Consider the following 14,744-nt stretch of genomic DNA (forward strand, 5'->3'; position numbering starts at 1 on the left):
GCTTACGATAAGGTTCCAAGAGATATCCTTTGGAGAGTTCTCGAGAAGAAAGGTGTTGATATGACTTATATTCAAGTCCTTAAAGATATGTATACTAGAGTTGTTACTTGTGTTCAAACTGAAGGAGGATTGACAAAATATTTTCCTATTTCTGTTGGATTACATCAGGGATCGGCTTTAAGCCCATATCTTTTTGCTTTAGTTATGGATGGTCTTATTGGACATCTACAGGAGGATGTACCTTGGTGTATGCTTTTTGTTGATGATATCATTCTCTTGGATAAAACGAGAGAAAAAGCCCAGGAAAAACTTGAACTATGGAGGTCTACATTGGAGTCTAAAGGCCTTCGTTTAACTAGAACTAAAACTGAATACGTGGAATGTGATTTTAGTAGTAATAGCTTTAGTGACAAAAGTGACTTTAGGCGATCAAATTATTAAAAGGTGTGAATGATTTGGATATCTTTGGTCCGTTGTTCAAAGCGATGGTGATATAGATGGGGATGTTAATAGTAGAATTCAACTTGGTTGGTTGAAGTGGAGGAATGCTTCGGGCCTTTTGTGTGATAGAAAAGTACCGCTTAGACTGAAATGAAAATTTTATAAGACGGTGGTGAGACCTGCAATGCTCTGTGGCGTTGAATGTTGGCCTTTAAAAGAGAAGCATAATAATAAGTTAAGTGTTGCCGAGATGAGAATGATTGGGTGGATGAGTTGCTTTACACTTAGAGACAAAATGCGAAATGAATATATTCGTGATGGGGTTGGTGTAGCTCCTATGACGGACAAAATTAGAGAAAGTTGTCTTAGATGGTTTGGTCACATTAAACGTCGACCATCTGATGATCCGATTAGGAGAGGAGATGTTTTAGATTCGACTTGTGCTAAGAAAGACAGAGGTAGACCTAGGAAGACTTGGGCTTATTGTATTAAAAATGATCTTAATTTACTAGAACTAAATGAAAATATGACACTAAATATGACGCAATGGAGAAAAAGGATTCATGTAGCCGACCCCACGTAGTGGGATTAAGGCTTGGTAGTTGTTGTTGTTGTTGTTGTTGTTGTTGTTGTATAGATTTGTTAAGTGCACAGCAAAACAGAGACCTTATTGTAATAGGAAGCAGGGGGAAAGAACGGAGGAATAGGCTTAAATAGGAAGGAATGTGCCTGGCTAAAGGCTGATGAAGTAGAATTGTCGCTGGAAAAAATAATGTCGGACGACAAGGCAATAAAGTATGAAGTATCGCTTTGTAAGAATATTTTGCGAACATGATAGAAATGTACTTGCCAAAATGTATGACTACTACTGCCTGTACAAGACTCTAAACTGCCACTCTTTTATGCTCAGCGTCTAATGACAAAAAGATCAGTTGGATTTAGTTTCTGAGCGTTGTAGGGCTAGTTTCAACCTTGGGTTAATTTTGTAATTTTTTTCTGTCATTATTCTTCTTTGTGCTTGAGTTTTTGACTTTTGGCAATCACTGTAAATATGCCAGATTTAAATATTGAGACTCCTCCTTCGCTGTATCCGTCAAAGAAATTCTGCGACATAACAGGCTTTGAGGTATGTAATCATTTTGGGATTAATGCTTACTATTATTTTATTGTTACTCTAGTCCAGAATATTTGGTGAAGTATATTTATTTAATATATTTGCTTATATTTTATTGCTGCTTATTTACTTAAATGGCTTAAAAATATCTTGTACTGAATTGCTGTGGTTGATCAATCTCAGCATATCAGTTTTAAAGTTTTTGATGGAGTTTTAGGTTGAGTGATTGAATTGAAAGAGAAAAAAAAAGTTTTAAGTGATTTTTATTTTTATGAATAGACTGGACAACCTGGCTTCCATTGACTTCGGCACACTAAAATGAGTTTGGTGGATGCAGGCACTCTACATGGATCCTAGAACAAACCTTCGTTATGCAAACCCAGAAGTTTTTAAGCGCATCAGAATGCTTCCAAATGAGTATGTCCAAAGATATCTGTCCCTGAGAAATGCTGCGGTCATATTGAGGTAGCTTCTTCTCTTGAACAGAGAGACATTTGGGTATGCATACGACGAATATCTTATACAAATTGTGGAAGCTGAAGAAGGAATTTCTCATTGAATTGTGACGGTTATCCATTTGGAAGGGCTTTATGTCTGATACAACATAAACTTACTCTTATATATGTAATACGGCCATTATTATCAGTTTATTTAAGCTGTTTGAACCTGAAAATATTGGCTAGTGAAGGATATTGATGAACTCATCCAACTTTGTAAGAATGATATTGATGAACTCATCCAATTGTAAGGATGTCCACCAATGACAATATTAGCTAATGAGAAAAAAAATTATGTTTGAAACTTTTAATCTACGTTAAGGGAAGCTTCATTGTGCACCGCATACTCAATATAATACAATAACGAGTGTTTTTTATTGCCAGTTGTGTATTGAAATAATTATGTAGTTTCATTCGTTGGTTGTGTATATTTGATTATTTGCCTGTATTAATATGTTGAGTTGATTGATTCGTAACTATTTAGAAAATATCTTATCACTTTGATAGTGATATGTGATTGTGGTCCAGTGATTATCCGGTCCAGAGTTCATGACCGAATTTATTTTACTTGGCTGTCAACAAAGCACTGCAGAAGCTTAGGTTAGGGAGGAGAGGTTGGGGAAAAAATTCATTTTCCTTTTGCTGGGAAGGTTTTTCTACATTTGTGTAAAGGATAAGAGTGAGAATTAAGAGAGCATTTTGTGCGTACAAAGTTTAAGCTCCTGTTAAGCTCCTCCAAATTTTGTATTTAAAGCTCTTGATAAAGGGTTATGATTTATTTTTGACATGTAGTTGGGCGGTTTGTTTATTCGCTTTTTTTTTACTCTTTATCTTGTTCGCCAATACCAGTATCTATAATGGTTTGCACTTCTCTCCTGCACATGGCTTGGTGTGATACCATTGTCTTCTTTTATCCTTCCTTTTTAGGCCCTTTAAGGAGCCATTCATTTTAAAATAAAATCATTCATGATAGAGAGAAAAAATATGGGAGAAAGGTGAGGGTTACTTTCCTCGAAGGTTTTGGATAGGACCGGGACAGAAGGAGGAGGAAGGTAGAGTTAGGTGGTTTTTGTTCGTCACGATCCTACTATTGCCTTTTCAACTAGCTTTAATCGCGATGGTATCACAAAGGTTTGGTCGCTAAGATGATGGATTAGGGTGAAACCGAGAGGGATAGAGGAGAGAGCCGTGAGGTTTCTGAAGTCTAATCCTTGCGGTCCTCTTAAATAGAGGGAAAGGATCGGTGCGGTTGATCGAATTGGAAAGGTGAGAAAGAGTAGATAGAAAAAAGGAAAGAAATCATGTCGGTTTCGGACGACAAAATCAGGAAGACAACAGATAGAGTGAGAATAAAAAGAAAGAAAATTTTGCATTTTACATATTACCTCCTTAAATGATTTGATCCCCAAATTCATACCTTAGTTACGAAATAGTTGCGGCAATCTTTCAAGTTACTTCTCGTTTTGATTGGTTCTTCCAAAGCACTTTAACAAAAGGAATAGATCGATGATGAAACTATCGAACTTCACGCTCCAAGATGTGGTCTGATACTTCTTCATAGCTCAAGTCTTCTTGATTCACCAACGACTCTTATCATAAGATATTAGAGTCGTCATATTAAGAGGTTGTGCTACGGTAGTCGTGACGAGTTGAGCAGGATCAACATGGCAATGGCTAGGGAAGCGGGGTCCTTAAGAGATGGCTACAACTTCTCTAGTAGCTCCAAGAACTTTTGTTGTGCGAGCAGCTGCAACACCTCTTTTCTTTGAAGTCATTCTAAATAATTAAAATATATGCGAAATAAAAATAGACTAAATAACTTATTAACAAGATAACCTATCCCCTACCTAGTCCTAAGAAGAAAAGAGAAATGAATTTTAAAGTTATGGAATGCTAAATACAAAACATAAGCCTGATACCACTTTGTCACACCTTGGGTCTGAAAGATGGTAAACTCTGGCAACATCGGGTATGATGAAATGAATTGAACATGTTTTGTATTTTCCAACAAAGATTTTATGTAAATAATAATAGAAATAAAGAAGAAAATATAAATTTTATTTCATAATTAATAGTCCACTGATACACCTGAGAGACAAAAAAAAACCAACCAAATCAAAACTGAAATGATAATATGGAATGACTAACCAGACCCAAAATGAAAATACAATTATTTAAATATTGAGAAATATTAAAAATAAGAAATCTAAAACTGAAAGGTCTGCTCCGATGGAGACAGTTCTGTTAGTGGCTAGATAAAAAATGTTATGCAAAAATATCAACAAATGAGTTGGACAAAACAACTCAAAATAATAGCTATTTTTCAAAACAAAAACGAGAAGAAAAATTGGGTATGCAATATGAACAATAAATAGGAACAACTACTATGTACTTATATAACATCTTAAGACAACAAGTGTGTTAAGCAAAATAAGCCCAATTATCTTAAGAAAAAATGCAATTATTTCAAATCAAATTTTACTTGTGCATAAATTAACAAGTATTTATTATTCAGCTTCAATATATATATGGTTTTAACAGACGTTTTGAAACCGGGAAGATCAATACTAACCTAAGGAAACCCGGCGATTTTTTAGAATGTCACCTTCTTCAAAGGTTTCAGATAGTAGCGGGTCGGAGGGAGGAGGAAGGTAGAGTTTGATGGTCTCTGTTCATCACGATCCCACTGTTGCCTTCTCAACTAGCTTTAATTGTGATGGTATCGCAAGATTTCAGTCAATTAGGCGATGATTTAGGGCGAAACCGAGAGAGAGTGAGGAGGAGGTTCAAAGATTAGGGGAGGGGAGGGTTGTGAAGGGTTGTGAAGTCGGATCCTTGCGATTTTCTTAAATAGAGGTGAAGGATCAGTGCAGTCCATCAAATCGGAAATGCGGTAAGGAGTAGAGGAAGAAAAGGAAAGAAATCATGTTGTTCGGGACTACCAAATCGGGAATACAACAATGTGTGGAGAAAGAAAATAAAAGGGAAAAAAATTGAATCTTACATGATTTCTTTTCTTTTCTTCATTAAGATTGTGTTAAGAAAGTCAGAGATAGACCTAGGAAGGCTTAGGCTTACTGTATTAAAAGTGTTCTTAATTTACTAGAAATTAATGAAAATCTAACACTAAATAGGACGCAATGGAGGAAAAGGATTCATTTTGCCGACCCCATGTAATGGGATTAAGGCTTTGTTGTTGTTGTTGTATTAAGATTGTGATGTAACATTCTTCATCAAGTTGTCGAATTGAGATTAGCGTTCTTTTCAAATTAGGAATTCTCCTCATATTACAGAATTTTAGCCTTGCCTTATTTCTAATTTTGATTTGTACATCTCTAATTCTCATTGGCCATGCCTTTCAATATTTCACCATTATAATATGAATTGTCTTCAATCTTTTGCAAAAAAATTAGCTATGAATTCTTTATTTGGAGCTGAATAAAAAGATCCAAAATTTCATAGGACCATCAACATTAATGATTAATGTATCATCAATCTCTTCACTTGTTCAATCCATAAATTCCTCCATTTAATTTGAACTTTTGCTTGCCAATTCTACATGTGTTCACTCTTATCACATTTCAAGCATACATTGTTGTGACCTTGTGATTGACTAATCTCTTGAGGTTTAGATCTGCCTTTGTTGCTGTCTCTTTTCTTTGTTCTCATGATGCGAAGCGTCAAAAAAAGGATCCTTCACTTGATTGTCATCTTCTAATATCTATCTTAATATGAGATTACGAATATTGAGATTCAACTTCATAGACCTACATGCACTATTTATAGTTGCTGTTGTACCAACCTAACTTATTTGTTGTGATAATAACAAGCTCAATGCACAAACTTCATCATTGATATTGATATTAGTTGAGCTTAAGTGGCTTGTAATTAAATCAAACTTATTGATTTTTGCAATGTTGGTCAGGCATCTTCAGCTTTGTTGAGACTAAAATATTCTTATCAAAGGATCATGTTCATTATTGGATGCGTCTTTTAAATTCAAAGAGATCTTTTATCATGCCAAATGTGATCCTCTCATACAACATATTGAAAATAGTATATATCTTTTTATCTAAGCCGGACATATATTGATATTGATTTAAAAAAGCGCTCCCTCAAGGGAAATGACAAGCATGAGAATAAAAAGAAATAATTTACAAAAATAATATATGAGAGTTTCCGAATTTTGTACTTGTGTCTTGGAAAATATGGTTACGTGGCAAAGTATGAAATAAAATATTATGGCAATGAGTAGTGCCGACGAAAAAATATCGAGCTATGGTTAATGGAGAATATGAGATGTTATTGCTGAAGTGGATTCTTGAAGAACTACGAATCCCGATAAACATGCCGATGAAGTTGTATTGTGACAATAAAACTGCCATAAATATTGTAGAAAATTCAGTGTAACACGATTAGGCAAAACATGTGGAGATTGATATACATTTCATAAAAGAGAAGATTGATTGTGGAGCTATTTGCATGCCCTTCGCTTCACAATGTAATAAATAGCAAATATCTTCACCAAAGGACTTTCCAGACCTAGTTTTGAGTTCTTTGTAAGCAAGTTGACATGATAAATATCTATGCTCCAACTTGAGGGAGGGTGTCAGAATTTTTGGAATTTCCCCTTTTGATATATTTAATTTTTAATCATTATTATTTATTTTTAGTAGTTTCTACTTTTTTTGAATTAGCCATTGATGCTAATTTCTATTTCTTTTTATTAGCAGGAGGGTTTTGTTGCTTTTCTAATGCGGTGCCCTTCCCTTGTATTTTTCTTGTAACCGAGTATTTTTCTTGTAACCGAATCTTACGCAATAGAAGAGGAATAATTATATTTTTCATCCCAAAAACTACAAGAATAATGAATGCTGCTTTCAACATCATGCAACCATCTCTTTATAAAATGTAGTAGGTAACAAATTTGTAAAGATTATTCAGATGGGATCAGGTGTTAGGTAACATGCTTGTAGGTAGTGTTTGTAGAACTGGAAATAAATCCTTGTAGTAGGTTCTGGTTTAGCAATCAAATTTGATGAGGAAATTAATTTCAATCAAATTTGATGAGGAAATTAATTTCAATCAAATATGATGAGAAAATTTTCTTTGCATCTCAATAGTTAGCTCTTAATATATAGGCTCTTAAAGGTGGGTAGCTAGTCTAATTAGCTATGGATTGTGGAAGCAATACTTTTAGATCAAGTCAATTTGTTTATGTAGACTGCGACCTGATATATGTCCATTGCTATTGATGGATTAAAATTTTAACGAGGTCATTGTCATGAACAAGCCACGCAAAGTTTATTCACACTACCCTTGACAAGCTGCTGGGATTATCGGTTCATTTGCACCAAACCACCTTCATTGTCAAGCCAATTCCCTTATTTTAATACATTTTGTATGGGCTTTCGGGATCATTCACGTCTTAATTTGAGCTTTTCATGCTCAATGAAACCTTATCTAATTACCAGTCCTATCAAATTTGGTCTAACCAAACACTAATTCAATCCCTACAGCTGCCAATCAACCAAACCTGGATGAACTAATATTAAACTACTTCCCTCAAAACCCTCTCTTTTCTCATGCCAGATTGATACCGCCTAAAACTCATTCAAATAAAGGTCTGTACCTATCAAAGCCTTGCTGTGGAAAAGAACAGTAGTGGTCGACACCACATGTGAGTTTATTTCTTAAGCAACATTACAAGTAATGAAATCTTCAGCTTTCCATGAAAATGGACCTGTAACTAACACGAGTTCAAGATGATGGAGAAAGGCATGTGGAGAATGAGGAAGACATGGAACCATTTCACCACGTGCTCTGTTCCAGAAACCTGCTGAAGAACTCTGGCGCACGCAGGCCTTTCAGGTCAGTCTTTTCTATGCTCGTTTCTTTTCTTGTACAAGTAATAAATGGGGATGGGTAGTCAGGCTGTACTTTGTGTGGGTGAAGCAGCGAAAGAACTTATGGCTGTTGAGAGGGCAATGGCCTGACAGACAAGATTGGGAGAAGGGTTGTCCCTTCTTTTGTTTCACAGCATGAGATAAAATCAAAATCTATGTACCACAGCTCTGAGACCCATTCAATTTGGACCCAAGTGTGCCGCGTTGTAAAAAAAAAAAAAGGTGCAGGGAGGTTATATATGTGAACATAATACACATTTTTTTTACACTGAAATAAACTATTAGAAAACTTGAGCATTAGTCAATTACTGGTGGATTAAAGCATAATTAAAGGTTTCCCATAAGCAAATACATGCAACGAAATCATTTAAACCATGAAATTAACTATTAAGATAAAGTATGATGAACTTAATTAATGTAGTCTTTAAAACTATTAAATTCTAATAAAAAAGTTTTTGACTGAGTTCTTCTCCGCATCCAACACTAGCCAGCCCTTTGCTGTAGAAATGACTTCCTTATTTACAGGCAAGGGGGAATACCAAAGTACAATTATCTACTTGCCTCTATCTTATTAGAAACAATATAGAGTAATAAATATATGTTTTGTCCTCGGTTCTTCCTGCGGATTGGCCACATGCGGCTGGTAATCTTTGGATCGGCAAGAGGTCACTCAACGTGCTCTGTCTGGTTCGAGTGGCTGACTCACTGAAGTTACCTGTATTTAGTTAGAATCATTGATTGGTCGATTCTCATTTGTTGATCAGCTTATATAGTTCGTCGATCATCTTTGAACTCTGCTCCGAGCAAACTAAGCCGATGGACATTCCTAGCTATGTGTTATATACTTTAATCATTGGCAGGTCCTCTTTGACCATGCATCTTTTGACCTGTCAAATTTTCTCATGTAATTTTTGTTGCTATATATATTATATTATGGAAATTGTTGGTAAAATGTTCTCTCCCTTATTCTATGGAGGAGGATAAGGGTAAGTGTCGACTAAAGTTTAAACATGATTGATACTCCATTCAATCCAAACATGATTAAAATGTTGATTAAAAATGAAAAGCCTTCAATAATTTGTGGGATTAGGAGGATTATAAACGCTTTAATCAAGAGAACAGTAGTGAAAGCACATGCATGGTCCCTAATTAAACAGTTTTGTAGGACCATGTCTCACAACAAAAATAAAATAAAATAAAATAAAATTAGAGGCCAACAACAAGGAACCAAAATGCCCTCCTAACATTCTACTTACTAGATTGAATCAGGTCCGAGCTACCATCATTACCATCCAACCACATGATTGAAAAAGGAAAGCAAACTATGGTTCAAAAGATTTGTATTGCTATGAATATTAACAAAGAAATTCGAAATTATAAACAATCCTGTTAGGCATGTACATACATACCACACAATTCTTTCTGTATTTACATATCTAAACATCTAAACATCTCTCAAGTTCCTTGCATATCTAACCTCTAAAATTGAAATATGTAAATGCATAAGAATTGGGTGGTATGCATGTAAATGTCTCATTAAAAAATTCAAATAATTTTCAGTGTCACAAAATAATTCCAACTGAAATGACATGATACTATATAAATAAGAAAAATAGTGAATAATAGTGGCCTCTTCACGGGACTAATAGTTATAAATTTCTATAAAAAGAGAAAACCGACTAACCCTACTTAAAAAGCATAAATGTGATGTTTTATATGCCAATAAAACTTATATAAATAATCTCACTATTATCTAACCTCTATGAATCTTATTCATCTTTATCAAAATAAAAAATAAAAAAAAAACTCAAATATGTGTTTGAATCATTCCAACATACATTTTAGAATAAATTTAGCTTGAAAAGTAAATAAAAAATAAAAATAGTGGGTCTTCACAAAAATTATTAATGGGTCCCAAGTAGGGCCTCCTTGCACATGTCCTTTCCAATAGAGCAGCCATGCTCCTATGAGCATTTTTTTATATTGATCATATTTCTTACTTTTCTTCTCAATTATTATAACCTTAAATTCAAATTTAATAATAGGGGAGCCACTTGTCACCTCCCAAAAGAGCTCTTGTGGATGGTGGGCAGCCCAGGACTTAAATACTGCTTTTTGGCCTTACACCTAGCCGATGTGAGACTATTTGTTCGTGATATTCATTCTCCTCCACCCAATCCCTCCACCCAATCACGTGACGCCCTCGTCACGGATCGACTCCACCGAGGGTTCCACTAGACCATAGAGAGTCCACACACCTGGCAGACAGTAATCTGCTCTGATACCACTTATCACCTCCCAAAAGAGCCCTTAAGAGAGGTGGGCAGCCCAGGACTTAAATACTGTTTTTCGACCCTACACCTAGCCGATGTGAGACTATTTGTCTGTGACATTCTCCTCCACCCAATCACGTGACGCTCTCGTCGCGGATCGGCTCCACCGAGGGCCTCACTGGACCATGGAGAATCCACACACCTGACAGATAGTAATCTGCTCTGATACCACTTGTCACCTCCCAAAAGAGCTCTTGTGGGTGGTGGGCAGCCCAGGACTTAAATACTGCTTTTTGGCCCTACACCTAGCCGATGTGAGACTATTTGTTCGTGACACACTGCTATCTTCTTCAGAGCTTCATCACTAGTATATTCTTCAGAGCTTCATCAATGTACTTCTCCCTATTTGGCTCATAACATTAGTGTCTTTCAACATCATCTTCAGTCTCGACGGAAAAAAAAATAAAAAATACACCAATGATAATATTTCATTATCATACATTAAAGACACTTTAATTGCTCCAAAGTGCACAAGATGGCATGATACAGTATTAGGCTCCAGTCAATCATATTTTAAGCCAGGCAAAACTCACAATGATAAAGATGATAGGTCCCACATGAAAATTGGAAATTAAGGAGGGAAAAAGGTGTCCATTTGAAGGGGAAACAAAATAAGGTACCCCAAGTCTGAAGCTACCATATTGCTTTTCAAGGCAAAATTAGGCAATTTAATTAGGGTGTTCACATGCCACAATCCAACTTTATACACTTGCCAGTGCTGCATGAATTATATTCCTGTCAATCTAAATATGAGCTATGAAACATAGTTAGGAGGAGTTCTCAAGCATGAAGGAATACAGCTCCTCTTCCTTTTTTTGGTTTTTAGATCTCCACTTTGGTAGACATGAACTAATTAATAATTATATAATACTCCAATTATATGAAAAGCTGTACCACATGCTACTGATCCTCTTTTAAGAGACTATCAAGATGCATATTTATTTAGTTGCCATATAAGAAAAACCTTGGTCATTTGTAGAAAAATTCACCTTCTAAACTGAATTCTACACGCCAACTTGGAATTGACTTGAGATTCCTAATTTGACTCGAATAGCTATTATATATGCCTTATGTTAAACGGGTGTGTTTGTAGATCGTTCGGTTCCACAACCTATAATATGAGATGATACACACTCAAGACGGAGGACCATGAGATTAAGAAGAATTTATTAATTTTAATTTCAAATTGAAACTCAATTATTAATTCACAACAACCCAGAATCACCTGCTGAATAACAAGTTGCATCAAATTTAGAATGTGTTCATTGCAGACACATTAAGGTAGATTTTTTTTTTCTTTTTTGTTAATTTGTTTCTAAAGAATGACTGAAGGCTATGATATGAGTCTTCAGACAACCTGATGTATCTAATCATTTAATTATGCGTTGCAAGGCAGATGCAATCAGGCGGGCTCGAAATAGTGACCCGAGGGGACTTAAAACTGACTTCACAGATGACAACCAAAGAGTTACAGCGAGTTGTACACCAAAGTAGAATTTAATTTATATATATGTGGACAAAATCCACTAGGCCGACTAATCCAGTCTTGAACTAATTTATCGATCAATTTTGGTCCAACTCTAAAATTGTTTTACACAGCAAATAAACACACACGAAATAAAAAGAGTATTTAACCCAATGCCGATGTATTAACATATCAGCCACCTAAACTTCAATTTTTACATGCAAACCACCCCATATATGCTGAGAACATAGAAATATGGAGGTCTTGATGGTGTAAATGAAATAATTTTGGGGAGAGATTTTGGTGGATGTGATAAATATTCTGAAGGAAATAATATAAATGTGATATGAATGAAGAATATTTTAAAATATACTTCAATTTTTATCATATTATTTATTTTACATGTGATACCTTTTTTTAGAATTCATGAACTAATAATGCATGTTAAGAGTTTTGATTTAAGTGTGCTTTTATTTCTATTATATAATGTATAAAATATCTTACAATATATTCAAACAATTGTATATCATGTACTAATTTATTTCATAAAATTGTTCTCATTATTTTTATCACACGTTTCTATTATTATTTTATCATTTAAATAATAATTAAATTGTTTTGATATTTAGTACACTAAAATACTTCAAACCCCAATTATATTGTGAGCAATGGCTATGCAAAAGATGAGCTTTGTTAAGCTTATCATTAGGTTGAGCTTGCTCAAAGCAATGTGATTTAAAGTATAAAAAAAACCCCAATTAAACTTTAATTAAATATTAGAATTTTGTGCCAAACTTTTTTTTCTTGGTGTTTGATGTAAAATTTAATTTTTTTAAAAAAAGCATTTTTTTGGGTGCAATTTAATAAAAAATAAATTTTGCTTTAACCCAATTTTCCATTTTTGTGATGGTGTGGGCAATAGTAGAGGTTGGAGCTTCCACTTTTCCATGCCTTCCAATTCCTTCTAATTCCTTCTCTAACATTGTTAACCCTATATTTCTTCAACAAAACCTTATAAATGCCTCTTCAAGTCTGCTCTCTTTTTGCACCTATTTCTCTCTCTCGTACTCATATCTTCCAGTAACATAAGAAGAGAGAGAGAATAAGAACAGAAGAGAGAGAGAGAGAGAGAGAGAGATGGCACTTGCAGATCAATATAGCAAGTACACTATCAGGACAGCTGAGGTACACAAATCTCCCATCCAGCTATTTCCATACTATAATTTCTATGATGAAAAACAGATGCAGTTAACGTACATATCAACTAATACACAGATATCAGCAGAGTTCAAGGAGCTGACGAAAATCTGTCTCCCCATTGTCGCCACCAACCTCGTTTCATACCTCAAGGGCATGTTCTCCGTCGCCTTTATGGGCCGTCTCGGCCCTCTCGAGCTCGCCGGCGGTTCCCTAGCCGTGGGCCTCACCAACATCACCGGCCTCTCCATCCTCTCCGGCCTCTCCCTCTCCCTCGACCCCATTTGCAGCCAGGCTTCCGGCTCCAACAACCCTTCCCTCGCCATCTCCGCCCTCCGCCGCACCATTCTCCTCCTCCTCATCGTCTCCATACCCATCTCCGCCCTCTGGTTCTCCCTCCACTCCATTCTCATCTCCCTTTTCCGCCTCGATCCCGCCGTCGCCGCCATTGCTCATTCCTATGTCCTGTTCTCTCTACCTTCCCTTCTCACCTCTTCCATCCTCCTCCCTCTTCGCTCTTACCTCCGTTCCCTCTCCCGTCCCCTCCCCTTCGCCGCCGCCTCCACATTCTCCTCCCTCGCACTCCACCTCCCACTCGCCCCCTTCCTCTCCTCCTCCCACCTCGGAATCTCCGGCATCGCCCTCTCCTCCTCTGTTTCAGACTTCGCCACCCTCCTCCTCCTCGCCGCTTACTTCTCCCTCACCCAAAATCAAAACTTTAACCCTTCTCCCTCCCCCCTCCATGTCGACGGCCTCGCGTACCTTCCGCTGAAGCCGCAACCACCTCCTCCTCGTCTTCCTCCCTCACCATCCAACACCTGGTCTCCGCTTCTCCGTCTCTCAATCCATAGCTGCCTCGCCGTCTGTTTAGAATGGTGGTGGTATGAGCTGGTCATGACCATCGCCGCCGGCTATCTAATCCAACCTCAATCCTCCCTCGCCGCCTCCGGTATAGTCATCCAAACCACCGCTCTGCTCTACACTCTTCCCGTCACCTTATCCGCCGCCGTATCCGTCCGAGTGGGTCACCAACTCGGGGCGGGGCGGCCCGGGCTTTATCCCTCGCGGCTTCCTGCGCGGGCCTTGCGTGGGCCACGCTCGGCCGGGAGTTGTGGGCCCGCGTTTTCACATCAGATAGCGCTGTTCTTCGTCTGACACGTGTCGCCCTGCCGGTGATCGGGTTATGTGAGCTTGGAAACTGCCCGCAGACGGTGGGATGCGGTGTGCTGCGCGGGTGCGCGCGCCCGGCAGTTGGCGCGGCTATCAATCTCTACTCGTTTTATTTTGTCGGGGCGCCGGCGGCCCTTTTGCTGGCTTTTGGGTATGGTATGGGTTTTATTGGGCTTTGTTTTGGGCTTCTTGCGGCCCAAGTAGTTTGTGCTGTTTCTATCTTTGCTGCAATCTGGTCGATTGACTGGGATCAGGAGGCCCAGAAGGCTAATGATTTGGTTGGACTGAATGATGCGGCTAATACAGTTGGTGTAGTTTTGTAATATTTACGAATATAATTTTGTTGCCATGTACAGATTTATGCAATTATCAATGTAATAATTGTATAATATTGTGTAACAGGTAATTAATGGGCTTTAGTAGAACTACAACTTTTGGAAAAAAATGTCTTTATTTGGTTGAAAAACTTTTTTTATTTTTGGCTCAATGTATTGTTTTTTGCAAGTTTTATTAAAAATTATATAGAAAAACTACATATATGACTAAAAAAGACAATATCAACTGAAGAAATTATGAAATAACATCAAAGAAAATGACAAAGTTTTCAAAGAGACAAGAAAA

General features: G+C 36.9%; 2 protein-coding genes across 2 annotated transcripts in view; both read left to right on the forward strand.

The window, feature by feature from the left end:
- The window catches only part of LOC110019956 (chromatin-remodeling complex subunit ies6), a 6,698-nt gene extending 4,342 nt beyond the window's left edge, over positions 1-2,356 (forward strand). Inside the window, exons 2-3 of the mRNA XM_020717865.1 lie at positions 1,500-1,567; positions 1,893-2,356. Coding sequence (XP_020573524.1) covers positions 1,500-1,567; positions 1,893-2,024 — 200 coding nt within the window. The 3' untranslated portion in view covers positions 2,025-2,356. The remainder of the gene's footprint in view (positions 1-1,499; positions 1,568-1,892) is intronic.
- A 10,419-nt stretch (positions 2,357-12,775) lies between these two features.
- On the forward strand, positions 12,776-14,446 carry LOC110019928 (protein DETOXIFICATION 55-like). The gene is made up of 3 exons (XM_020717804.1): positions 12,776-12,941; positions 13,032-14,102; positions 14,162-14,446. The coding sequence occupies exons 1-3, from the start codon at positions 12,894-12,896 to the stop codon at positions 14,444-14,446; spliced, it is 1,404 nt and encodes a 467-aa protein (XP_020573463.1). The 5' UTR covers positions 12,776-12,893.
- The last annotated feature ends 298 nt before the right edge of the window (positions 14,447-14,744 follow it).

This window comes from Phalaenopsis equestris, unplaced genomic scaffold, assembly GCF_001263595.1.
Source record: "Phalaenopsis equestris unplaced genomic scaffold, ASM126359v1 Scaffold000088, whole genome shotgun sequence".
NCBI lineage: Eukaryota > Viridiplantae > Streptophyta > Magnoliopsida > Asparagales > Orchidaceae > Phalaenopsis > Phalaenopsis equestris.

Coding starts and splice junctions, on each gene's coding strand:
- LOC110019928 (XM_020717804.1), top strand. CDS start 12,894: ATGGCACTTGCAGATCAATATAGCAAGTACACTATCAGGACAGCTGAG. Junction 12,942..13,031: donor ACACTATCAGGACAGCTGAG/GTACACAAATCT, acceptor ACTAATACACAG/ATATCAGCAGAGTTCAAGGA. Junction 14,103..14,161: donor ATCAGATAGCGCTGTTCTTC/GTCTGACACGTG, acceptor AACTGCCCGCAG/ACGGTGGGATGCGGTGTGCT.